General features: G+C 39.7%; 1 protein-coding gene across 3 annotated transcripts in view; it reads left to right on the top strand.

Annotated features, from left to right (window-relative positions):
• Nucleotides 1–24,474, top strand: part of LOC121864163 (choline transporter-like protein 1) — a 31,866-nt gene extending 7,392 nt beyond the window's left edge. For 2 of the 3 annotated variants that reach the window (XM_042363143.1, XM_042363144.1), the window contains exons 3-18: nt 78–142; nt 13,079–13,195; nt 13,470–13,612; nt 13,956–14,048; nt 14,739–14,945; nt 15,738–15,954; nt 16,095–16,214; nt 16,768–16,890; nt 17,469–17,575; nt 17,848–17,974; nt 18,394–18,520; nt 18,830–18,996; nt 19,490–19,582; nt 19,864–19,956; nt 20,193–20,291; nt 22,424–24,474. In XM_042363143.1, coding sequence (XP_042219077.1) covers nt 101–142; nt 13,079–13,195; nt 13,470–13,612; nt 13,956–14,048; nt 14,739–14,945; nt 15,738–15,954; nt 16,095–16,214; nt 16,768–16,890; nt 17,469–17,575; nt 17,848–17,974; nt 18,394–18,520; nt 18,830–18,996; nt 19,490–19,582; nt 19,864–19,956; nt 20,193–20,291; nt 22,424–22,507 — 1,959 coding nt within the window. In that variant the 5' untranslated portion in view covers nt 78–100 and the 3' untranslated portion in view covers nt 22,508–24,474. Of the gene's footprint in view, nt 1–77; nt 143–13,078; nt 13,196–13,469; nt 13,613–13,955; nt 14,049–14,738; nt 14,946–15,737; nt 15,955–16,094; nt 16,215–16,767; nt 16,891–17,468; nt 17,576–17,847; nt 17,975–18,393; nt 18,521–18,829; nt 18,997–19,489; nt 19,583–19,863; nt 19,957–20,192; nt 20,292–21,086; nt 21,104–22,423 lie in introns of all 3 variants that reach the window. The other variant, XM_042363145.1, reaches the window with a different exon arrangement.
• Nucleotides 24,475–26,466: the final 1,992 nt, after the last annotated feature.

Here is a 26,466-nt window from a genome sequence, read left to right as displayed (position 1 = left end):
GACAGTAACAAGAAGTGTATGACTAACTTTAAACATGTGCTATTTTTTCTCACCTGTTGTCTTTCTTCTATCAATAGCTGTAGGGGACGCAGGTGTTAGCATGGGGTGTTGTGGAGCAGCTACCCGAATCACTACAGCCAGGGTGAGTACCTCCGTGTCAATCATCATACATACTATTCCGTGTCATAAACCATACAGTGCCATATACAACTCCAGTGTCAATCACTTGTCAACAACAACCAATGAAATTACGAGCCAAAAAAAAAAAATATTGCATCATAACGTCACAAGATCCCGTTCCATATTCCATTTCGGGAGTTTTTTCTGGTTCAACCTGAAGTGTTATTGTATGCGAGTGTGGCTTATAATGGTGTGCGACATTGAGCCTTATAGATAGGTAAATAGACAAAGAAAGGTTTGTGTCAGAGGAGCCACAGATGGTGTGGTTTTTAGCTGGGGTGTGGCCAGGAAGGTGTGGACGACGTGACTATACACCAAGGACACTAAATAACAATTCAAGGACACGAACAACAAGTCTATCACGCCCATCACCGCTGAAAAGAACATCAACCAAGGAATTAATTCTTTGTTTTATTTATATTGGCAACATTGTCATGCCTTAATGCTGTGCGTTGAAGGACACAAATGCTTCCCTGACGTAATGTTCAAATTAGTTGGATTAAAAGGCAAATAAAGTGAAGAGGCAATTATAAAAGTACATATACGTATTTGGTGCTTTAATGCCCTAACAGAGATCTAAATATATTGGATGACCTCGAAGACCGTTCACAACATTCCGAGTCTCCTTCATATCCACACCATTAAACTGTTTATATAATCCCTGAATAGTGTAGCCTTACTCTCGAGGGAAAAAAAAATATATATATACTGTATATTCCAGAGAAGCGGGTCTTGTGGCCGAACACCATATGTTTTTGTTGTGTAAGCACGAGGCGAACACAGCACAACACACAACACAGCCAGCCTACACTAGTCCACTTTGGTAAACGAACATCAAGTAGGTTAGGTTAGGTTTAAATGGTGGCCTGATAGTGTATACACGAGCCACGAAGCAAACAAAGCCCAACACACAACACAGCCAGCCTACACTAGTCCACTTTGGCAAACGAACATCAAGTAGGTTAGGTTAGGTTTAAATGGTGGCCTGATAGTGTATACACGAGCCACGAAGCAAACAAAGCCCAACACACAACACAGTCAGCCTACACTAGTCTAGGGAGGTTCGTCAATCTTCACTGGGGTAAAAAACTTGTCCTGTTACCTGAACTGCCAGCACCTGTTCGCCCCTCACCTCATGACACACACACCGACACGCATCCTCCCTATTGTCAGGACTGGCCTTGTGTCAGGGAGGATGTTTTGTTTTTTTACTCCACGTGGTTTCTTCTCAGGTGTGAAGCAGATGATCCTGGAACCAAAGCAAACTAAACCGAACCAGACTAAACCAAACCAAACCAAACCAAACCAAACTAAACCAAACCCAACCAAACTAAACCAAACCAAACTAAACCAAACCCAACCAAATTTAACCAAACCAATTCTAACCTAACCTAACCAAACCAAACTAAACCAAACCCAACCAAACTAAACCAAACCAAACTAAACCAAACCCAACCAAACTAAACCAAACCCAACCAAACTAAACCAAACCAAACTAAACCAAACCAATTCTAACCTAACCTAACCAAACCAAACTAAACCCAACCAAACTAAACCAAACCCAACCAAACTAAACCAAACTAAACCAAACCAAACCCAACCAAACTAAACCAAACCAAACCAAACTAAACCAAACCCAACCAAACTAAACCAAACCAAACCAAACTAAACCAAACCCAACCAAACTAAACCAAACCAATTCTAACCTAACCTAACGTTTCCTAACAAATATCGGGATTTAATTAACAAAAATAAACTGGCGGGGATTTTGTCCACTTAATTAATCTAGTGGCGAGATTTTTCCAGTGGTAACTTGTATGGTGTGATTTTCCCCTGCATTGGTCAAGGGAAACTCACAGGCCTCACATTGGGTCCACTAAACCAGGTCACCAGGTACCGGTTCAGATCCACACTGCGTTCATTTGTTAGTACAGGTATATTATCTCTCTCGTCTCTAGGAACTATCTGATTCACCTAATCGCCAAGCACTTACCTGGGAGCTTAGTAAATACAGTATTCTATCTTTTTTTTTAACTTTGACATGTATTTTATATATTCTTTCATAAAAATAGTGACTGAAGATTTAGCAACTGTGGCAATTCCTACAAGATGTCTTCCTCATATGATGGCGCTGCGGAGGTGGCATTAACTCAAGGACAGTACACAGGGAGGAGAGGTAGAGTAACGGGTACACAGCCCCGGACACTGAGGGGGAATGAGTGTATATTATATCCAGTTCTTGTGCGTTGTTATATAAACCTAATTACAACCTGACTTTTCTATAATAACACACGTACAGTAGCTAAAACAACTATCTGTGCATACTTTGTGGGAAACATTATGAGACCATGGACGATAAATTTTGGTATATGAGGGCTGTCACTTAAAATTTCGGAGCATATCGACCCCCCACCTGCACAGATAGTTGTTTTAGCTACTGTACGATCATATATATATACAACATCCTTCCTATTATAACAGTGACACTCAAGACATCAACTAGTAAAATAAAAAATGAAAATATAACCACTAAAATGAAGACGTAGGAGCCAAACTAACACAGACATCAATACATCACGATACAAAAGGTTGGACACACAGTCGAGCCTCACAGCCAAGATAATGGTAAGAATATTGAGCTGCCAGGTTGACTAAGTTGTATATGACTCACCCTACTGCATGATGGTGAAACTGGGCTCACTTACACAACTCACATCAGGACTAAAGCTGTTGAACTGGATTTATCATTCCTGAAAAGATAAGAAATTGAGAAGTGAGAAAATAACTCGAAGATATAAACACTATGAAGTAAAATAATAAAACAAATGAATAACTGAGGGAATATATAAACACAATAAACAAATGAATGACGAAATAACAAGCAACGAAATGAAGTAAAATGAATGGCAATAAGGTCAAAGGAATCAACACCAAGGAAGGGAAGGGAAGGGAAGGGAAGACTTACTCGCAGATGATGTAAAATTTCTTCGTAATCATTTTGTTTCAACTGATAAGCGATCAAATATAAATAATCCTCAATGCGTTTTCTAAAGTTAAACGCAATATATTTTTTTTACACGGTTGTCAGTAATAAAGGCGCCACGAGTCGGATATCACCACATCAATAAGAGTTAAATCATCGTCCTCAAAGAGTTAAATCATCGTCCTCAAAGGGTTAAATCATCGTCCTCAAAGAGTTCAATCATCGTCCTCAAAGGGTTAAATCATCGTCCTCAAAGGGTTAAATCATCGTCCTCAAAGGATTAAATCATCGTCCTCAAAGGGTTAAATCATCGTCCTCAAAGGATTAAATCATCGTCCTCAAAGGGTTAAATCATCGCCCTTAAAGGATTAAATCATCGTCCTCAAAGGGTTAAATAATCGCCCTTAAAGGGTTAAATCATCGTCCTCAAAGGGTTAAATCATCGTCCTCAAAGGGTTAAATAATCGTCCTCAGAGGGTTAAATCATCGTCCTCAAAGGGTTAAGCCATCATCTTCAGAGTTAAACCATCATCCACAAAAGGTTTAAATCATCGTTCACAAAGGGTTAAACCATCACCTTCAGAGTTAAACCATCATCCTTCAAAGGGTTAAACCATTGTTAGCTTAGGTTAAACCAGGCTAAGTTAGGAACTATATCATACAGGTCACCAGGAAATCTAGATGTTTTTTATAACTTATCCAGTAAAGAATTGATATCCTATGCCATCTTATATACAGTACACTTCACCTGGCTAATGGAAGCTATTGATTTACCTGTCACAACACTGTTCAGGTCCACCCTTCCTGCTGCCCAACCTAACCTAATCTAACCTAACCTAACGTAACCTAATTTAATCTAACCTATCTAACGTAACCTAATCTAACCTAACGTAACCTAATCTAACCTAACGTAACCTAATCTAACCTAACGTAACCTAATCTAACCTAACGTAACCTAATCTAATCTAACCCAACCTAATCTAACGTAACCTAATCTAATCTAACCTAACGTAACCTAACCTTTTTGGTGTAACTAAGGTGTTCTCTTGGCCAGGCATGAACATAGGGGGAGGGGGGAGAGTCCAGAGGGAATGCGATAAAGGGGGGGGGGGTTGAAGGGGGGGATTGTGGGAGGAGAGTCAAGTCAACCACACGCAAGGCAACACAGCAGCCACCGCCATCCAGTCTGTAGCTGACCAGCGTGGCGTTGACTCAGTGTGTGTGTGTTCCGGTACGTCTCTCCAGTGAAAAAACTTCCCTTGGTGAAACATTAACTCTGAATATTTAGAAAGAAATATATGTACCTTGTGAAACAGTGTTACATTGGCCTTATATAACCAATAGTACAGGCAGCTAACAATGAAAACGTCAAAGATGAAAATTTTCGACAATACGTGCAGAAAATTAGAAAATTATGACGTCATGTGATAAAGTGTTATTAAACCAACTAATGTGACTCTTAAACCCCAAACTGTTAGGATAAATTAAACCCATAGAACTAAGATAGGAGATCGTCTCACGTAACACTAGGAAAAGTTCTCCTTGCGTCTTCCTCTCACCTCAGACAGCTATTTGTTACCTATAGATGACAGGATCAATCAATTATGTTACAGGTGTATTATTATCGTTTAGGGCATCCTGAGAATTTTAGGTTAGGTGAGGTTGGGTTAGGTCGGGTTAGGTTGAAATTAGATTTTTCCGATGGGCTTTTGATATTTTGACAATTCCTATCTACTTCCAAAAAGGTGGGTGACCGAAACGACAATATCACCACGGTACAGTACAGCAGCGACAACCAAGGTACTGTGTCTCCTTCAGGGCGGCGATATGGAGTACTAGTTAACACCGGTTCCAACCTCCTGTATTCCTGCTTCCGGAACTTCATTGTTGAATCACCAGCAGAGAGAGTGTGTGAGGTGTTGACACTCATTGGGGTTAGGTTAGTGTTATGTGGTGAGGATGCAGAGGCTTGTCATGGAGTCTAGGCGGTCCAGAGAGATTGTCAGTTGGTGTGATACGCAAGTGTTGGCAGGTAGTCTACGTTGTGTACAGGTGTTGGCAGATGGTACACAGGTGTTGGTAGGTGGTGCACAGGTGTTGGCAGATGGTATATAGGTGTTGGCAGATGGTACACAGGTGTTGGTAGGTGGTGCACAGGTGTTGGTAGATGGTACAGGTGTTAGCAGGTGGTGTACAGAAATTGGCAGGTGGTACAAAGGAATAGGCAGGTGGTACAGGTGTTGGCAGGTAAAGAGGTGGTAGACGTTCTGTGAGGTAATCCATGTCTAGATGTACTGTACTATAATTGTATGAGTATTACAGTGGTGTTCAGTCTACTACAGTGGTTTTCAGTCCATTACAGTGGTTCATTAGTACATTGGTGCCTGTAAGACGATTTAGTACAGTACTGTCTGGAAAGCGATTCATATACTACAAAGTTACTGAATTTTTTATATGTGTATACTGTCGGAGTGCTAAAAGGTAGTCCACACATACTTAAAGATACATATTCAGCACACATAGATACATATTCAGGACATAAAGATACATATTCAGCACACATATTCAGCATTTCCGAGTGGTGTAGTGAGGGGTGAAGACAAAATAAGAACTCTGCAACAAGTTACTTGGACTAATTCATGGTCAAACTATTCGCCTGAGTCATAACGCTTCATAACTAATCAATAATATACATGCGAGTGTCTCAAATGCCTTTTCTACCTCCACTACTGGTCACTAATTCGGCAGCAGGAAAGTTGTAAAAGTGAGAAGAAAACCACATCATCGTAAAAAAAAATTCTCACAATGCAGGAAATATTTACAAAAGTCAGTTAACACGTCACTTGAAGCGGCGTCTCCCAGTTAGCCGCAGGTTATCGCGTGTTTGGCCGCCCAAAGCGTTGTTGTTGTCTGGATGAGCGGAAGGAGTCCTACAAGCTGGCTATCACGCAATCTTCTTACCCTGTGGCTAAAGTTTACCCAGCCACACAAAACAAGGTATGTAAATAAACACTTCACTCACTCGTGGTATTTTAGTAATGATGAATTGTGTTTGGGTTCTTTTATCTATCTTTTTAATATGAAAGAATGAAAAAAAGACCAGATCAAGTGAATTATCTAACTGTTGGTACTGTTAAAGTGTATAGGCGTTTATCTTCCTGTGATGCCGTGATGGTCTTACAGTCAACAGTCTAATACTACCACTCAACTTGTTCACCATGTCTTTGTTTACATCACCATCACAGTCGCCTCAAGCGGGTATAACTTTGATTTACATTTCAGAACATGAAGCAAGGGAAACTAATCCTTACCCCTCTCTCCGTAAAGATCAACAGTGTGTTTTAAACCTATCAAGGAAATCCCTACCCGCTATCCCTCCCTCCCTCCTGCCCTACCCTCCCTCCTCCTGCCCTACCCTCCCTCCTCCTGCCCTACCCCCCTCCTCCCTGCCCTCCCTCGTCCTGCCCTACCCTCCCTCCTGCCTCCTCCTCCTGCCCCACCCTCCCTCCTGCCCCACCCTCCTCCTCCTGCTCTCCCTCCTCCTGCCCTACCCTCCCTCCTCCTGCCCTCCTCCTCCTGCCCCACCCCTCCTCCTGCCCCACCCTCCTCCTCCTGCCCTACCCTCCCTCCTCCTGCCCTACCTCCCTCCTCCTGCCCTACCCTCCTCCTGCCCTACCCTCCCTCCTCCTGCCCTACCCCCCTCCTCCTACCATCCCTATCCCTCCCTCCTGCTGGTGTCTTTGTTTGGCTCGATGAAATATTCGCCTTTATTATAACTCAGCAACAGAGCCTCGACACAGTACCATGAATAATACAGACATAATACCTGTAACTCATGACTCAATCACACCTGGCAAAGTGCACCTGTAACTCACGACTCCCTCTACACCTGTCAGAGTGTACCTGTAACTCATGGCTCCCTCTACACCTGTCAGAATGTACCTGTAACTCATGACTCCCTCTACACCTGTCTTAGTATACCTGTAACTCATGACTCCCTCTACACCTGTCAGAGTGTACCTGTAACTCATGACTCCCTCTACACCTGTCTTAGTATACCTGTAACTCACGACTCCCTCTACACCTATCAGAGTACACCTGTTAGACTACACCTTAAACACACTCCTGAACCGCGGCCACGCAATACACCTTGTCCAGGTATTCCCCGCACGCGTGAGAGCAGATCAAACCGGACATCCAGCCATTATACAAACTAATCAACAATACCATCTTAACTTGCTAACTGAACCCGGCCTAGTAACCAACCAGTGACCATTTCCCTATTAACCACACTCTCCACGTCTCTAATACAACTACACTTGGTTCAATTAAGAGTTAAACAATCATCAACTCACACAACAACCACACGTCCTAAAAAGACAACTCACTAAGAAACATCGTACAATAATATGAGACTGGCAATGGGGACAACCATATACCCAAGAACCACTCATCATTGGCACGTCCTTCTCTCCTCCTCCTGCTACCCGTCCACCATTATTACCACGTGTCCAGAAGGGGTAGATGAAAGTGTTACGGGTAATAACAGAAGACTAATTTGTACGGTAATAATAGTATATATCTCTCTCTCTCAAATATTAAACACACGGAACATGCTGTACTAACACTCAACGGAAGTAACGTTAATAAAACATCAGTATAGCGATGACTTAACACACACGAATGTTATAATCCCAGCATTCACTTTTCCTCTCCCAAAATTGTCAAGAACTTATTATTATTATTACTTATACTATTACTACTACTACCACCGCTACTACTATTTTATCATTATTATTAGTAGCAGTGTATTGGTTGAAATAGTACCAGCACAGGTGTTATACGGGGAATAACGGCAACATATTGAGCTGTATCAAGGCCTCTGGTACACAAAGACAAGGTGAATCACACACACACACACACACACACACACACACACACACACACACGACACATCAAAGCCCGAGTGTTTGTTCGTCCGTAGTACCAAACACAACTACTTCCCCAAACATGTATTCAGTATTTTATTAGGAAAGTAAATGTGTTTTTTTTTTCAATAATTATCCACCATTAAGTTTATTACTGGGTTTTGCTGGTATGATCCTCTTTGACCTATCTTGACCTTTGATAATTTTTTACCGTAATAATTGGAGTCTCATTAATTATCCTCGGTTTCTTGTGTCCATTAACCAAACTTATTGAAGACCCTGTTCTCTTATATTTGCTTGTCATTTGGGAAGAGATACTATGGAATTTCGACGATTTATTGCAGTGTAAAAATTGTCAATATAGCTTGGTCATGATTGCATCCGTATGTGTGTGTGTGTGTGTGTGTGTGTGTGTGTGTCAGCAGCAGCAATGATAGTAGCAGTGACAGAATAACATAGATTTATATCAATAGTAGTTTCGGCTGCTGCAGTAAATGTAAGAACAGTAACAGTAATAACACGAGACACAGCAACAACAGTAAAACAGCATTAATAGTCTAAACGGAAACAGTAGCACAAACATTATCAGCGAAACAGCAGCAACAGTATCAACGGAATCAAAAGGTTGTCAACGGCAAGCAACAGAGCCCCCATCACCCAACTCTCTCAATACACAACCCTGAAATAGACCAGCTTAAGGTCGCCAATATTTATCTAAGAATAGGAAAATATATTTTGGTTCCTTGTTCTTAATTATTCACAACAATCTTACTGAGACGTCCAACACCTGCAATATACTGAAGATTATACTGAACAAGCGCAGAACGACGCACGAGCATTCCGTAACGGCTATACTGTGTCTATCAACTACATAAATGTACACTATCACATAGTCTAGATATGGTAAAGGAACATGAAAACAAATCAATATATTGCGACTCGTGTACTTTTACTTCTTCAGGAAACGGAATAAAAAAAAATCGTGAATTTCTCTTTCGGGAGTTAATGCAGTTCAGTGTGGCTCAGACTAGCGGTAGCGTACAGGGGAATGGTGCATGACTGTTGTATATAATCAACATCATCATCATGTATATGTCATGAAGGAATGTCCAAAATGGAAGCTATGAAAAAGAATAACTTTAAATTTTTTTTAGTTTTTTTAAGTTCTTCATAAACGTCGAAGTTACTAGTTAAACTTTACACATAAAAGAAACTGACATTTTAAAATAATTACCAAATAACTTGAAACATCACCCCAATAATGTCAATGTTTAAGAAATAAATAACATTGTGTAAAACTGAGCATTAATAAGCATTTTTCTCATTCCCAGACAATACTTAAAATATATGAGGTTTAATGAAGCTGGAATTTACATCTGACATAAAACGTATCCATCTACAAGTGTCGTATGAGTTACTAGTCTTTAAAAGGCATTCACTCAGCCAATGCTTTATAACGTGTTCTGTCCACATATATAAAAAATGACAGTGTATTTATCGTGCCACAAACTGACTCTAATGACGTTAATCCCAGGGGTTGAGTGCGTCTCGAGTGTGTGGGTTGAGTGCGTCTCGAGTGTATACTTTGGCTGTCTGTTTTTCGTGTTTTTGCATGTAACAATAAAACATAACAACAATAATAATAATAATAATAATAATAATAATAATAATAATAATAATACAATAATAATTTACAGTGGCGGTCATATCAGGGGACAACGTGGCGGAGTCACCTCCCCGTCATTATTCTAAATTTAGTGGTATACCGGCCAGCCTCACGCAAGACACGAGTCAATCTAGACACCATACACGCTCACCCCCACTCGCTGTTTTACCTCTACTATATCAGTGTTGTGCAGTAATGTAGTAGACTTTTATTCTATACCTGCGGCGCCATATTGAACATAGTTTCACACGGGTTTATAACTAGACTAATGCGATTAAAAACAGGTTATAAAGTCATGCTGTAATAATAACGTTCAGTGATGTAATTCATTAGTCATAGCGGATCTTCACATTATGGTTTAGAAGAACAATAAGAACAACGATCAAAGTGTTCATCAAGGGGTTCACTCAGCGCTCGTGTGTTGCTGTAATGAAAGTTCACACGAGTAACAGACTGCCCAACACATCAGTAACTTTGTAATGCAGAATGAGCTGATCACCTCACTAAATTAGGAACCCCCCTTTTTGGGACACTAAATATTCGTGTAGCCCTCTTCCTATCCATCGGGGTTAAGAAGCTTATATATATATATGACAATGCTGTTCTAAATCAAGGAAATAATAATAAATACCAAGAGGAAAGGAAATGAGAGAGAGAGAGAGAGATCAGGCAAACCGGACGTCCTTGACCTGAATGTGCAGTGAACGGTACATCGCCTCCATTTCACTCTGGCGTCACACAGGGTAAACATCCCACCGTCATTCCAAAAATATATGAATGACTATACTTTAATTATGATTTGTAACGAAGTATAATACAAAATTTACCGTTTCTGAATGTAACGTAAACCGTTCTACCAATTGCCAGGTGAGTGCCCTTTCAAACCTCTTTTTCTCTATCAAGGAGAACTGCTGCCGAGACCAGAGGAACATGTTGATCACTTCCTTGCATGTGCTAAACAAATATTCTATTTATCTTCTCATATGAAAATACGTTGAAACACATATCTATATTAGTGTAAACGAAACTCAACCATGATATAACAATTATTACAATCGACACAGGAGTCAAACCAGAGTGTACGGTTAATGTAAACAAAAGACTCTCTGAAGGTGACAACAAACGCCTGGTGTCAATAAAAACAGTCGAGTCATTTGTTGTACGGCTGTTGTTGCTTCACTCTACGCTGGTCCACCTATTGTAAAAACCAGAACCTGGCCTTGTTACATCATATAGCAAGTGGTGCGTCACGCCTCCTGTTGTATCTGTGGAATAGTACACTTAATCTGTCACTTAGTCACAGCTACCAATATCCTTATTTTAGGCTCCATATACTTACAATCAACCAGCAGGCTTTCAGCGGATTTGTTCACATGCGCAGAACGGATGTGTTTTTGTTCCTTACATGTGTACTACAGTAAAACGATATCCACTAATTGGAGTGAGCACGAGCCCTCCTATTCAATTAAGCTACAAAAATAAAAGATGATTCCCAAATGTCGTTGACTCTATATTGAGTTTACCGTAATTGAAGAGTATCACTGACAAGACTTCACCTTCCAGAAGCAGACACGGAAACTGATGTCTAAACAGTACGTAACTTCACTTGTTTGTGGGTGCAGAACTTCGCGCCAGGAATGTACTGTACAGTCTACGAATTGGTTACTTTTAGCGCCTGTCTGTCATATTCGTTTGCTGGCTTTGTCCCTCCCGTTATAGTCTTCAAAATGTAAACAAACCCTCACATGATAAAATCTTGATACTGTAACTCAGCTTTGTAAATGTAGATGGCACCTTATCAAATCTAGCGATCTCATTCAAGCATAGCAAGTGATTCAAGGAGGAAACATGTATGGTATGGGTATTATAAAACAACACGATTAATATGTGTGTTGACCCTGACCTTACTTAACATTGATCGCCTCATGAAATAGCTCTCGGCTCCCTCAGGTGTTCGTAAATAGATGGAACTCGCACACCCTCCTCGCTCTCAACAAGATTACGGAATGAAATATAAAACAGGATAGATATGTGTGACATTTATAGATATCCGAAAGTTTTCTTTACATACAATTGTTGCAACCTCTTGTTTTTTTTCGTTTTTTTCTCATCTTTTCCAAAAATGTAAGAAATTAAACTTATATTACTTCAAGGTATTTTGGAGCCAGTTGTCTGTACCCAATCTGTATCCAACTGCGGCTTCTGTAAAAGAATATGGCCCTCGTCAAGCTGAATCTGTCGGAACATCTTCGTATCACCAGAGAGGAGATACACGTAGGACAACACACGATCAAATTACTACATTAATAGGAATGGACCTAACATACTCCCTTGAGGGATGCCGCGTATATTGTAGCCTTAGCTCGATCAAAAACTACCTTCGTTACTGTCTCCTGCCAAGCTATAAGGAAGAGATGACCTGGAGTGTCTCTTTTATTTACTGAAGTACTATTACGTTCCTTTTCTATTCCTGGTGCTGCCCCCAAAACACTACAGAATGTCCAGTCCATGCCCAGTTTACCCGCCAAGACTCATAGAAACAGCTTAGCTCTCTTCGTTCTTGTGTTGTGCGAACGATAAACAGTAATGTAGAGATAGAGACAACAATGACTACCCTACTAACCCAGCCACATGAGCTAAGTAATAAGGTGGGAATATTAGTGCGTGTAATTGTCTTGATGTAGTACACACAAGCTGGTGTTGAACCAAGGGGAGAGTGTTGACGTGAGGAACACAAAGGCAGCTAAGAGGTCTGCCAGTCTTTAATTATATATGAGTTACAGGAGCATGCTACCCCCACCGCTATTCCCACCTATAATTAAGACGATATCAATACAGCCTGCCTAGTATAGCTTGTGAACAAGGCTTATGACGTGGTTGTCACGGCTGACAGCACATTGTTCAGATGTTATCCATGGCAAAAGATGGCGTGAAGAGGTACCAACACACTCATCATGACGCTACACTATATAAAGCTACGTAGTACATCATCGTTGTCAAGTGTTAAACCCCAATATCTTCAACTTTGAGCCATTCAACAGGTGCAGTGGATATCTTATGTGGGCTACATGTTACGATATCTTTACGTTGTGTTTAGACGATATATTATTGTCTAGTTTAGTGTGTGCGTGGTTGTCGTTAGGGCGAGACTTACAACACTGTGTCAATTGTATTTCCAGAGATGTGATGAACACATCTTTGGGGATACTAATGACTTCAACGGTTGCCGTGACGAAAGTAACGTGACGCCGCATAGTCTGTCCCCATGGCCACTGTCCTTCCGCCTCTCCCAGTGTTTACATGTCTACTGTTCTTCCACAGGTTAATGGGAAGGTGTTGGCGCCCCCCATTTATGATGACTTCGATGGACCTCTACAAAACCGCGTCTGTCGGGATGTCGTCTTCCTCATCTTGTTCATCGCCTTCACCGTGGGATCCGTGAGTTACCCTTGTTTTATGTGTTACGTCATACATAATACTTCTTACTTCATCATACATAATGGTGTATACTTGCCATTACATACATGATGCTGTCTTCTTGTTGGTTCATATATAATGCTGTCCGATATCTCTTTCATATTCCAGCCTTTTATCTCTTTGGATCTCTACTCCATAAATCTCTCATCTCTCCGATGATCCGCATCGTCTCTCATTCCTTTCAGATCTGTGTTAACTCCGCCACATGATTCCTCCTGTCTTTCCTTCTTTATAGATTGCATTCTTGATCTATGTTGGGTCAAAGTCAAACCCAAAACGACTTCTCCATGGATACGACAAATTTGGCAACGTGTGTGGCAGCAAGAACCCCAAATATGCCAATCTGGAGAAGTCAGGGCAGGATTTCCGTACAAGACCGTGAGTATCCGAGTACCCGCAACTAATTTACATTCATTACCATACCTGTGCTAAGGGTACGGTTTATTCCTTGTACCTTAAGTGGTTAAATCCCCCTTTACTATAAGTGTTATGTAAATCACTTCTACCTGGTATCCTTCTCCACTTGTGCACGTGTACCCGAGTTACTCCCTTATTACAACACTTGTTATGAGGGTTCTATCCATATACCTGTACTAGACCTGAATTACACCTTTTATCAGTCATTATCTAGCTTAGTTTCTCATTGATATGCATGTATCCTCGTTATCTTATGAGAGAGACCAAATAGATCAGACTCTCACTTGATTTGTTCCCGTCATAGGTTTCTCAGCTGGTCCGTGGACACCTCAATGTCAGCAATGATAAATGAAGGCGCCATCATGAAGACCTGTGTCAAGACTTGTCCCTCAAACACGTGAGTTACTTAACGTTCTTAGTCTCCTTCACCCGTGGAGAGTCACTAATCACCTCAGTCCTTGTTGGGAGTCTTTAATCATTGGTGAATAGTGGAACTCTAACCATCTTCAGTGTGTCAATAATCATCTGGTCTTTATTGTGACTCATAATGAATCACCAAGTCTTTTATCCTCACCAATCATCCTGTGTTATCGATTTTCACTTCTGTACAGATAAAAGACGACCAAAAACATTACCTGTTCACCTGCATCAATTAACAATATAGTTATTCCTTATATCTACATTGTTGGTTAGTTTTTAGTATGTTTTCCATCTTAATCTTCAGGTATATATAACTCCAAATGTGAATTTATAATTCAACACGGGAAATTTACTTTTTCATTAACTACTCATTCGGTCCCAAGGTTTCCAGGGTGCCGAACTAGCAACTTTTACACTGTACTAGTCAACTGGAACACAAATTATAAGTAATCCTAAACATACAAACAATTTTAACCTAATTCTGTGAGCCAAGACAAAATATACAACTCATAGTACGACAAAAACTTGGTTCATGCATAAAAAATACTAGAAAAACTACCAGTGAATATTAAATAATAATAATAATAATAATAAAAATAATACTGTAATAATAACAAAAATAATAGTAACAATAAAAATAATAAAAAAATAAATACAAATATTTCAGGTCGACGCAGTTTCTCTTCACATGTTTGCCCGTGAAGGGTGACTGGGCCGTCAACAAAACAGACGCTGTGTTCAAAGCGGCTCTTGGGTTCACCGCCAGCGACTTCTTCGAAACACTGGGACAAGACCTACAACTATCAGCGATGTACATCGTCTACTTGTGTCTCATATCACTAGGCCTGGCCATAGTCGTAACTGTTATGCTTAGGTTAGTACATGTCTTCCTCTTCGTTTATTTTACTTATCTACCTACCATTTACCTACTTGGTGCCGCACCAAGAATTAACCATTAATTTTCACTCATTCACCTTTTCCCTATTATTCTATCACTTCATCACCAGGTCTTCTTATGGGTAGTGAAACATGGTTCATCATTAAAGGTTCTATCATTGTATTTATTCCTGTTTTCCTCTTCTTAATTTCCTTCTCGTAGGACAAAATATCGACGTCTATTCTGAATACTTTAGTTTATTATTTTTCACTCAAAACCTAACCTAACGAAGCAGTGATAAAAGTAGCTTCTTATTGGTTTCTTTGAGTTTTAATACGGTACCTGGATCTCACAACATACGCAGACTGCTCCCAATGACTGAGTTAGTACTGGCCTCTTGCTCTAGCGATTCTATTATTCTTTCTACTTATCATTCTCTATTTTTACTTTATAGTTTCCTTATGATTTTTCTTTTGTGTATAGATAGATAGATAGATAGATATACTTGAGGCACATAAATGGACAGTTCTTAGCTTAAATACTGATAAATAAGTTAACCTGATCGAGTATATTTGTGAATTAGTGACAACAATTCCGAGAGAAAACTTCACACATTTGTGAAATTCAAGTTACTGTATTAAATATATTTCTTTGTTTTAATGATACTCTAATAAACGTAAGCTATATTAATAACTGTTTGCATACGTAGCACACTAGTAGGTTTGATCAACACCAGTTCAGTAGTTATAGTGGTTTTATGCAAGTATTGATCAGCGTGTGTGCGTGCAGGTTCCTAGCACCCGTGGTGGTGTGGCTGTCCGTCTTCATCATGGTGGTGGGCACCATCGCCGGCACCGTCGCCCTCTGGGTATTTTGGTACTTGCAGAAGAAAAAAGTCCAGGCGTTGAAGGATAAAGAAGACAGCCAGTTAGATTACGAAATACAGGTGTTACAGAAATCCGCCACAACACTGTTGATTAGTGCCATCGTGGTTACCATCTTCACGGTGAGACAGAGGACTAGTCGTTGTCACTCATGTACACACTCCCTTTCTTTACTGTTTTTGTCTATAGCACCATTGTATTGTTATATCAATAGTGATTAGTCACGTTGTGCTTGACTCCCCCTCACCCCATTCCCCGACAGGTGCTGTTCCTGATCATGATGATAGCCATGAGGAATCGTATCAAGCTGGTGATCGCCCTCTTCAAGGAAGCTGGTAAAGCCGTGGGTGCCATGCCCCTCCTACTCCTGCAGCCCTTGTGGGTAAGATTCCTGCTGCTACCCTCCACCTCACACTACCTGGCCCCGTCCCTCAACATCTTGAACTATGTTAGAGATATAAGACATATAGATTGATTACATGTTAGCGAGGCAGTAACGTTCATGTGGTCAATACAGTAGGCCACACTTTCTTTTTCACCTGCAACTTTTGTCTCACCCAAAAATTTGCTAACTCTCCCAGCCAGCTATTGCTGCACTGCCTGCTTCAGATGTATGAAACTGTCTCGGTACCAACCAGAACATGAAACCAATACGAATAAATCCAAAGGGTCAAAGTAACAGACTCAAGTTCATACATCTGAAGCAGGCAGTGCAGCAATAACTGGCTGGGAGTTAGCAAACTTTTGGGCGAGACAGTACAGTACATAGTGATAAATGATCTCGGGTCAAAAAGTTGGGATTTAGGTAATTACTTATCCTAATAATCTAACTGATTTTCCGATAACAGTTGAATGCATATCCCTAAAGTATTTCTGTATTATATATAAATTGCATGTTTAGAATAACGCAGCTCACTGTGTTGATGCCCTCGCAGACGTTGCTGTGGCTGGTGTTAGTGTGCCTGGTGTGGGTCCTGGGTTGGCTGTTCATTGAGACCTCCGGCGACCCAAAGAAGTTTAAAGAGAGCATCGTGTTTGTGAAGAGCGATTTCGTCAAGGTGTGTGTGTTTTTTTTTTACGAGGATTAACCCACTCAGGCATAGGTCACTGACCCACATCGGGGCCTCGGGGGGAGGGGGTTAATAATAATAATAATGATAATAATTCATTGTGAATAAATTTTATAATAAAACCATAAAGAAATAAAAAAAATAAAAAAGATCAAAAGTGAGAAACAAAAAATATATGTATGTTGTGTTGTCAATGGTAAGAGAAACAATTGTGACCCTGCAACTGTGTGTAAATGAGGCAGAAAGTCAGATCAGCAACCTGGGGCTTGGTCACAATTTTTTTGATGCCATATGGCTGCAGAGTCTACTATTAGACAATACATTATGCTTCCAATATCTTCCCAGGCGGTAGTGATAAAATTATCCTTTGACACATAAAGACCCTATTTCTGGCATTTTGGTATAGTTAATTTATTTCTGACACCGTTTGACTCTTTTTGACACTTAATGCACCATATTTGATCCAAAATTGACCCTCTTCAGGACGTTTTGTTTCTGACACCTAACTAGACCTGACCTAACTTGACCCTATTAATGAATGTGTGTGACCTTTGACCTCTCCTCAGGCCATGCGGTGGTATCACATATTCGCCTTCCTCTGGGTCACTCAGTTCGTCCTCGCCTGCCAAGATGTGACGATCGCTGGCTCCGTCGCGCAATGGTTCTTTACCAGGTAACTCACGCTTCAATTGGTAACTCATTTCACCCGATTACTCACACTTGACTTAGTATCACACACTTCATCGATCAACTCACAATTCTCCAGGTAACTCATACTCCTCCAGGTAACTCACACTTCTCCAGGTAACTCGAACTTCTCCAGGTAACTCACACTTCTCCAGGTAACTCGCACATCTCCAGGTAACTCGCACATCTCCAGGTAACTCAATCCACTAACTCTCTAGAGCTCATTTCTAGCTAACGTGCATCTCTCCTCCTCGACAGAAACAAGCAGCAGCTGGGGTGGCCCATCTTGACAGCCATGAAGAGGATGTACCGTTATCACCTTGGCTCCCTGGCACTTGGTTCCCTTATCCTTGCATTCGTTAAGCTCCTTCGCCTTCTCCTCAAGGTAGGCGTCTCTGGCGAGTTTAATGTCCGCACATATTAGGGTTTGGGGTTAAAATTGAGCCTAGGTTAAGTTTAAAAGGATGCAGCGGTCGAATGAATAGACACCTAACTTTATAGTTGGGGAAAGAAAGTGGTCGAGTACAGTACCGGCCATGCTGCCTCCTTGTGTACCGAACTTTACTATACAATGTGTTCTATTATCTCTGCCCCTCACCAGTTTATGTATACGTTAAGTTAAAAAGTTCTCATTACATTAACTTAAGGAAGACTTTAGTTAATTTGGGATTTAATTAAGTTAGATTCTGCTAAGTGAAGAGGATCTTGCCCCACACACCGACTCACAGGAGCTTGCTGCTTTCCTGAAATAAAAAATAAACTAATCACTTAACCTAACCTAACCACGACCCTTCCTCCTCACAGAGCCTGCAGAAGCAGATGAACAGTACCAACCAGGTGTGTGCTTGGGCGCTTAAGTGCTGCCAATGCTGTCTCTGGTGCTTCGAGAAGTTCCTCAAGTTTCTCAGTAGGAACGCCTACATAGAGATAGGTAAGTCCAACTACGATAGTAATATAGTAATAATGGCAATAATAAAAATAAGAAAAAAATATAAAAGTAGTAGAAATAAGAATGACAATAAAAATACGAAATATAAGAATAAGGATAACGATAAAATATTAATAATAATGCAATAATAATAAACTGATGTAGGATTTGTTTAACTGTGCTCGGACAACGCACCTCAGTATGAGAGGTGAACGGGGAGGGTGTGCAGTACCCCCAAGTGAGTGTTAATTACACGTACGTATGTTGGTAAAGGGGATTAACGTAGTTTTTTTCTGTCTTGGTACTGGTCAGCCATCTACGGTTATGGATTCTGCAAAGCGGCGCAAGAGGCCTTCACCCTCCTCATGAGCAATGCATTAAGAGTCGTCGCCATCAACTCAGTGGGCGCCTTCGTCCTCTTCTTGGCTAAGCTTGCCATCGTCCTGTCTACCATAGGCTTTGGTATTTTGATGTTCGAGGTATGTTCATTTACATGGAACACAAACATATGCACCCACAAACAAAAATGCAAAAATTCTCGGAATCAACAAAGAAATAAATCCCTTGTGTCAAATCACTCCTTACCAAATACATTTAAATACAAACTTCGCTTTTCTCTCCACGCTGCTGTCACCAGAAAATTATTCTCTTAATCTTATCTCTAAATATCTGTCGAAGCTCACCACCAGTGTTCTTACTTTTGATATTTGTGGCCTCTGAACGTCACTTGTCTCACTCACCTCTATTGGTTATTGTCCTGACTTTTACCTCACCAAACAGTCATCAATCAGCACATCAAATTTATGTCAGAAATAATACCTGAGGTTTCCTTCTCGTTATTCAAGTGATCTGAGTTAGAGAAAAATGAATAAACACGAAAAAAATCTCTCGAGACAGACGACTATTGTCAACAATGTTCTCTCAACCTTATGGAGAACCTCGGTTATAATGTGTTGTGTCTTCCCTCCACAGAACAGGGATGACGTGACTCATGTGTGGGCGCCGCTCCTCATAGTCGCTATCTTCTCCTACTTAATCGCCCACGCCTTCATCTCCGTCTACGAGGTCAGTCAGTAATACACAGGTTAATCAAAACAAATTCAGGTGGGAGTATACAGCCGCTGTGAACAATCAAGTGAACACAGTCAACAAGTTAAATATTTCAGATAAAAGATATTAAGAAATAGAGTTCACGTTTAGGATATACTTATCACTGACAAGGTCTTAAAAATTCGTGCCGATGACCGAACGTGTCTGCCTTTGTAAAATAGAGAGGCTGAATCATACGAGTGTAACGTCTACAGTCCAAGTAAATTGATGTACACTAACGCTTGCTTCTCCCGCAGATGACCATTGACGCATTGTTCTTGTGCTTCTGTGAGGACTGCAAGAGGAACGACGGCATCCAGCGACCTTACTACATGAGCAAGGGTCTCATGGTCAGTGATGTGGTTGTGTTCCTAGCCTTCTGCTGTGGTACTACCCAAATATCACACCAAAGTTCACATGTAGCTTCCGAATCTTAACAGGAAATAATTATGTCTCTAAGTGTAGTATTTTGAAGTTGTGTGTAATCAACTGTTGGGTAGTTAAGAATAGTTTTGAAAATAAGACTAATTACAAAAATGGAGTTTATAGCCCCCCTCTCACCTTCTTTTCTACTCCTGGTCTACAGAAGTTCGTGGAAAACAACAAGAGAGCGTTGGAGGCGCTAGAGCAGAGGCAAAACCAAGAGAAAGTGTGGACCACCAACGTCAAGCCCAATAATGGCCAGGTGAGTTGCATGTCTACACTGAGAATGTCCGAAGGAATTTAGGTTAGGTTAGGTCTAACGCATACAACTACAGTATACTATTAATTGTACAGTAGGTTACACATGTGTAAGAGGGAGATGATGGCTGATGTGAGGCTAGAGGTTAAGAAGCTTGCTGGCTTTGTGTCTGTTTAGAGTAACAACAAACTGGAAGAAGAAGCAAAGTTGTTGACTACTTCTACAAAAAAAAAGAGGTTTTACTGATCATTAGGGACCCCTTAGATTGTTGAGGTTAGCCTGTTTGACACCCTCACCAGCATACACACTTTAGGGTCATTTTTCTCATTCATCTCCTTCCTACCCCATAATCGTTCAACTCTTGCCTCTGGACACTCACACTAAATTGGTCATCTGTAGTCGAAGTAACTACTGTAACTATGGTACTGTATCCAAGACGCAGGACTCTGTAATCTTAATGGAAATAGTAAATGTTATGTATTCATATTGATGTCTGAGGTGTTGTATGTATGAAAATAAAAACTATATTGCAGTTACATTCATTTGTTAAATACAATTATAAAGGTAACGTGATATGAAAAGCGAAACAAAACAAAGGTTCATAAGAATACAGGTAACAGTGAATAGCTGCTACAACAGGTGTCCCCCCAGAGGTTAGGTGATCAAACACCCCCTAACAGCACCTGTTATTGGAGGTCTCAACCTACATAAAACTATACATTGATTATTAACAGTTTGAGCAGCTTTCATTAGGAATTATGTATTCTAATAATTATGTTCTCGTTTGTACCAATGCAGTTCCCATGAAAACATAGGTATGTTTGCATGTCGAAGTCTTACGTGAGTCAAACCACACAAAAGGCGAGCTTATAGTCAACCCCCGATAAAAAATATTTTGTGTGAAAAGGTTTATCAAAATTCGTTTATCGACACCCATGCGCACACACTCAGTCAGGCATACACACTACTAATACATATATGCACTCACACATCTCTTTTTACTGTACGTTTTCAGCCTTTTCGCTGCCATGTTTTTCCAATATAGTTAATTATTATTATTACACACACACACACACTCTCAACGATCAGATCTCCATTCATTACTATTCCTGGGAAAGGGATGTTGTATTATGCTCGTGTTTATGTTTATGGATATATGCTTTATCGCTTCCGCTATTGCACACAGGTGCGAGCCAACAGTTTCGGTCGTTTGCTTTTCAAAAATTGCATATCTTCAAACATTAACCCAAAGCTTCCGCCACTCGCAAATTGAACATGTAATGAAAATGTGCATTTCATAAAAGCTAAACCCATAATAATAATCTTTCTCGTACGTCAGTCTTGCTGTCTATCTGAGCAGAAACTCAAGACCTTAAATTTAAAATTTTAATATTTCATACACAATGTAATGCACATTGTAATCATGTGCATGATAAAAGATGGCTTTCATATCATGCATGTATTGTACTCTCTGTGTTGTCTGTTTCTGAACCAACAGAAGCACGACAAAATTTTATTAAAAATTTCAGACGTTGATGAACAATGTGAAAAAATATACACCACAAAGCTAGTACGTTGTAACTCAAGTGACTGAAAAAAATATACATCGCAAAGTTTCATTCAGCTTAGAAACTTGCCACTCAAGTCAAACAATGGACACAGCATGCCACAAGAACTAAATCACTTCGAAACTAAACAAAAACATCGCTTTGACAACATCCACACGCTGTTGATGTTTTATTTATATTTGGTTTAATCTATCAATATTTATCTACGAGTACCCACATTTCATCACAAACCTCACTACTCTACACCAGTCATTTCAGTCATTAGTCTGCAGCGCTTTTTTACACATCAGTTATCCCGGGAGAGGAGCGTCAAACTTTTTATTTAACTTACTCGTTTATGTTCCCTTATTTTGTCTTATGCTTTAAAAATCTGACGAGTACTTTAGAATACGTACTCAGATGTCGTGTGTCTGTCTATTTATTGTTTTCTCCGAGCTGTATTTTTTATTTTAATATATTTTACACCAATGAACGTCACACAGCTTCATATATTTATCTCGGTTAATATATGATATATCTACGACCGTATGAGGATGTATGTGACAGATGGTACTCTTTATGTTGCAGATGTACCCATCCCTGTCTCCCTCACCCGTCCATGGCGGGATGACGCCCCTCAACCCAGCCTACCCACCCACCGCCATTCCTTGACATGGGAACAACAGCGCCAGGAGGATATAAGGGCGGCAAACAGCTCTATGAAGATCAATAAAATATAGAATATACAACAAGATTTTTAAAATATTGGTCAATATGACTGGAGACGTCTGCTGATAGCTACTGTATGTCGGGGTTGAGCTCTTGTCTCGGTATATGAACTCAAGTACGAGGGAGACTTTCTGCTCGATTAGTCTCGCCAGTTTTAATAGATCTTTAATATTAACTTATATCTATTTTTTGTTATCTTATTATTTGTGTCGTAGAAATTTGTGAAAAAAAATTGACATGTAATTAACCTGGAACAACTATTCCTGATTCATTTAATCAATTTTAGTGTATTGATGTTAATGTGAATATTTCCCGTGCTGACGTCATATCAAGAACAAGGAGGTTTAGCATTGTCATACAGTTAGTTGGCAAATGATTCTTTCTTTTAGTCAAAATTCAATTCTGTAGAAAGCATCAACAACATATTGAAAACAAACAATCGGACTGGAATGGCGTATAAAGTTACAAATCTTTTTTGTTTGTTGATTTTCTTTTTTTGGAGTTGTATTTATAGTAAACTTTACTGAATGACTAATTTAAGCTAGATTAAATAAAATCACATCGTAGTTTCTCCTATATCTTGATAATTCAAACAGATGAATTTTTAAGATATGCACAATGTTTATCCTATTCACAACCTATACAGTAGAATATATGATTTTGATATACCTGTACATGAATATCATCAGTATTTTATAACTTTTATTTCACGTAAAATACATTTCCTATATCTAAAGCTAGTATCTGGCGTGTGTCCGCGCTTCTATATATATATATTTTTTTTTTTTCTTCAAATTATAGTGAAGCAACAAGTTAAGGTTGGAGACGACACTGGTATTGTGTTTACGTACTGCATGTAGTTATTAACATGGTGTGATAAACTTTCTGTATAGTGTTTTGGGGAGGAGCAGTTTGTGAGTGTGTTTATTGTATAACCAATGTTTGTAGGTTAAGGAAATGCATTACTGTGATAAAAACTAATTTTAAGGTACAAAAACAAAAAGATTTGACTGGATAAACATTGCACAGTATCTATTCTGGTTGTGTTACTTGGGTCCACACAAATGTGATTTACTACTAGAATTTACAATTACTGTATGTTTTAAGATTTATAACATACCATCACAAAAGTAAAATAACATTTCATAATTCTCCTTATCTTTGTACATTACCGTGATATTTTAAGTAAAAACAAACGCTTCTATATTATCGAATTCAGTTATGTAATTAGATTTCATATGCAGTCAACACTAAATACTAAACAAAATGAACCCCTAACAATTTGGCCTGGAGAAATCCCCGAGATTACTTTCAGCTGAACAAAAAATTAGATATTTTCGTCGATTTTTGTTTTCTGTGAAACTTATTTAGGTCACTTCTTATTCATATGTTCAACACAGCACTTTGATGTGATAGAATACTAAACAAAACAAAATATATATACCCTGTACCTGTAAACAGTATACAGTAGATAATTTTACATACGTATATAGGTAGCCAGCACCATTATCTTGATGATATTATGTGTACCTTGATTGTGTAGCCTTGGTGGTGTGAGATGTAGCCTTAGTGGTGTGAAGAGTAGCTTTGACAGGTTGGTTGTCAAAATCTGAGTGAGAATAGTGGAAAACTCATACTAGGCTTCTTAACCGTACACTAGATAGGGAGTTGTGATGGACCATGATCAGAGGACAATAGCCCACCTCAACTATCATCACTTAATTCAACAGTATCAAAGAACTTTTTAGTATCTAGAGCAGGTGGGATTTTGTCCATGTTATTAATCTAGTTGGTATTTGTCTGGTGGGATCTTGGTCACGCACTATAAAACTTGTTAAGGAACCCGCCACCGACGAAATGCTCAAAGTGCCTTACCAATAAATCATTATTAATAAATTGAACCTGATGTAGTGTTTAAATTATTAACCTTCACTACCTGGGGTACCCAATGTTCATGAGCATTCTCGGGAATATTTGCTTACACTTAACTCGTTTGTTTCTTTTCCACCCGGATTTTTTTTTATTTGGGGGTATATACCAGTTTTATAATGGTGTTTGGGTTATATTTGTTACGTAGACAAATTTGAGAAGATTAATTCTAACACACAAAAGATTGAACTCGCTGGTTATTTCACTCCTACTTTCACAAACTCTTCATCCTAAGTGTCGGTTAACATAAACTACTGTACCTGGTAAGGACTTAGCTGTAAAAGGAGTTAATTCAGGAGTGAACGACCATGTGCAGAAGTGGTGATTATGGACTTGTGATGTGCATAGGTCTATTTAGGGTACAGACTTGTTCAAGCAGGAGCCAAGCTGCAAAGATAAACAAAATTTAGACTAATGACGTTATAAAAAAAACGGATGGTTCCGTTTTGCATGTCAAGCTTAAGATATGATTGTGACAAAGTATAGACACAGTATCAAGCAAATATCACAAATTAATAACAAATACAAATCAATAAAATTTAGATGAATAACCAAATATGTACTAAACAAATTAATAATGCCCGGTGTTCAGGTAGGGAATCAACAACCGCCACAAGTAGCAGATGTGCCTTGTCTTTGTTTGTAGCTAATGATAATATGCTGTACTCCTTGAATTACTGTACCCAAGTAAAACATTGGGGACTATCAGTTTCTCTTCCCGATGCGACGTATTGTAGCGGCGGCAGAGGCGACCAAAGCACAAACGTGGGCTGTGAACATTGGTCTAGTTACAGAACATCATGTATGTACATTATTTATGCTTTGCCCCTTTGATATTCTTTTTCGCGAACTTTTGGACATTAAATCCAAAGTGCCTATCAATTTATATTCCGAGTTGTAAATTTGTATGAGACTGAGAGTACAACCTTTGGCTTAAAAATTTGGGGTTGTTTTTATGATAGTTGGTCTTAGTTTCTTACATTTGGCCTCCTCCAAAACTGACTGGAGGAGTTGAGTGAATCTCTTTCCGCTCCAATTCATGATCCTTCGTCCCTCTTTTCACAATTTCTCTCAAGGGAGATGGCAATATATTCCCCAACCTACAGTAATAGCTAATCATTTCACCTCTCGTTACATTTAACTCGTTCATAGCTCTTACAACACACCCAGATGATGCGTAGAATTTATTTTAATCTTCCACTACATGACGAGGAGGTATCAGAACCTGCAGGTGTTATACTATATAAGCAATTACGTAATAAAAAAAATACACCCTCCGACCCAACCCAATGGTTCACAAGCCCCACTAGAATTCAGAACATATGGTCGAGTATCCCTCATTACAGCACTGGGTGGTACTGTATAACCAAGAAGCCTTAATATATGGAGGCGGCATGACGTATCCTTCGTTCAAGTCTCCTTAAGCCAGTGGCCGGGTTTAGCGGTCATGTTGTTTTTAAAGCAATGTAATACTACTGTGGATATATCATAATACATAATCCAGTTTTAACCATCACCACCAGGGAGTGGGGGCATATTACCACACGATATCTTTGAGGAAACTGGATGACAAGAAGGCAGTACCTACAGTTTTACCAAACTGGCACTTCTGCTTGATATAACTTAATTACTACTTTAACACTTACCGCTGGAGTGTTATAGAATCTGTTCTGTCCTTCTGGGTACATCTATATGCCGTGTAGGATGGCATAATGGAGCAATATATGGGAGCAGCAGCACGGAGTAAACAGACATGGTTTGAATCAACAAAAATGGCGGCGCCGCTGGGTGGTCGGCTTAGCTTCAGGGTTATGACGTCTTGCAGCCTACAGTTTCTTTAAATCTCCTCGAGTACAACATTCTGGGTTGTAATTACTGAACCAGGAATAAAAAAAATGCATAAAAGCCTGAAAATTTTACCAATTCTATTATCTTAAGATTATTTCTGTTCTATGAATACTCAGTTCTATTAT

The sequence above is a fragment of the Homarus americanus genome, unplaced genomic scaffold (assembly GCF_018991925.1).
Source record: "Homarus americanus isolate GMGI-L3 unplaced genomic scaffold, GMGI_Hamer_2.0 scaffold26351, whole genome shotgun sequence".
Taxonomy (NCBI): Eukaryota; Metazoa; Arthropoda; class Malacostraca; order Decapoda; family Nephropidae; genus Homarus; species Homarus americanus.
The sequence above is the reverse complement of the archived record's forward strand: the minus strand, read 5'-3'. Positions and strand labels throughout refer to the sequence as shown.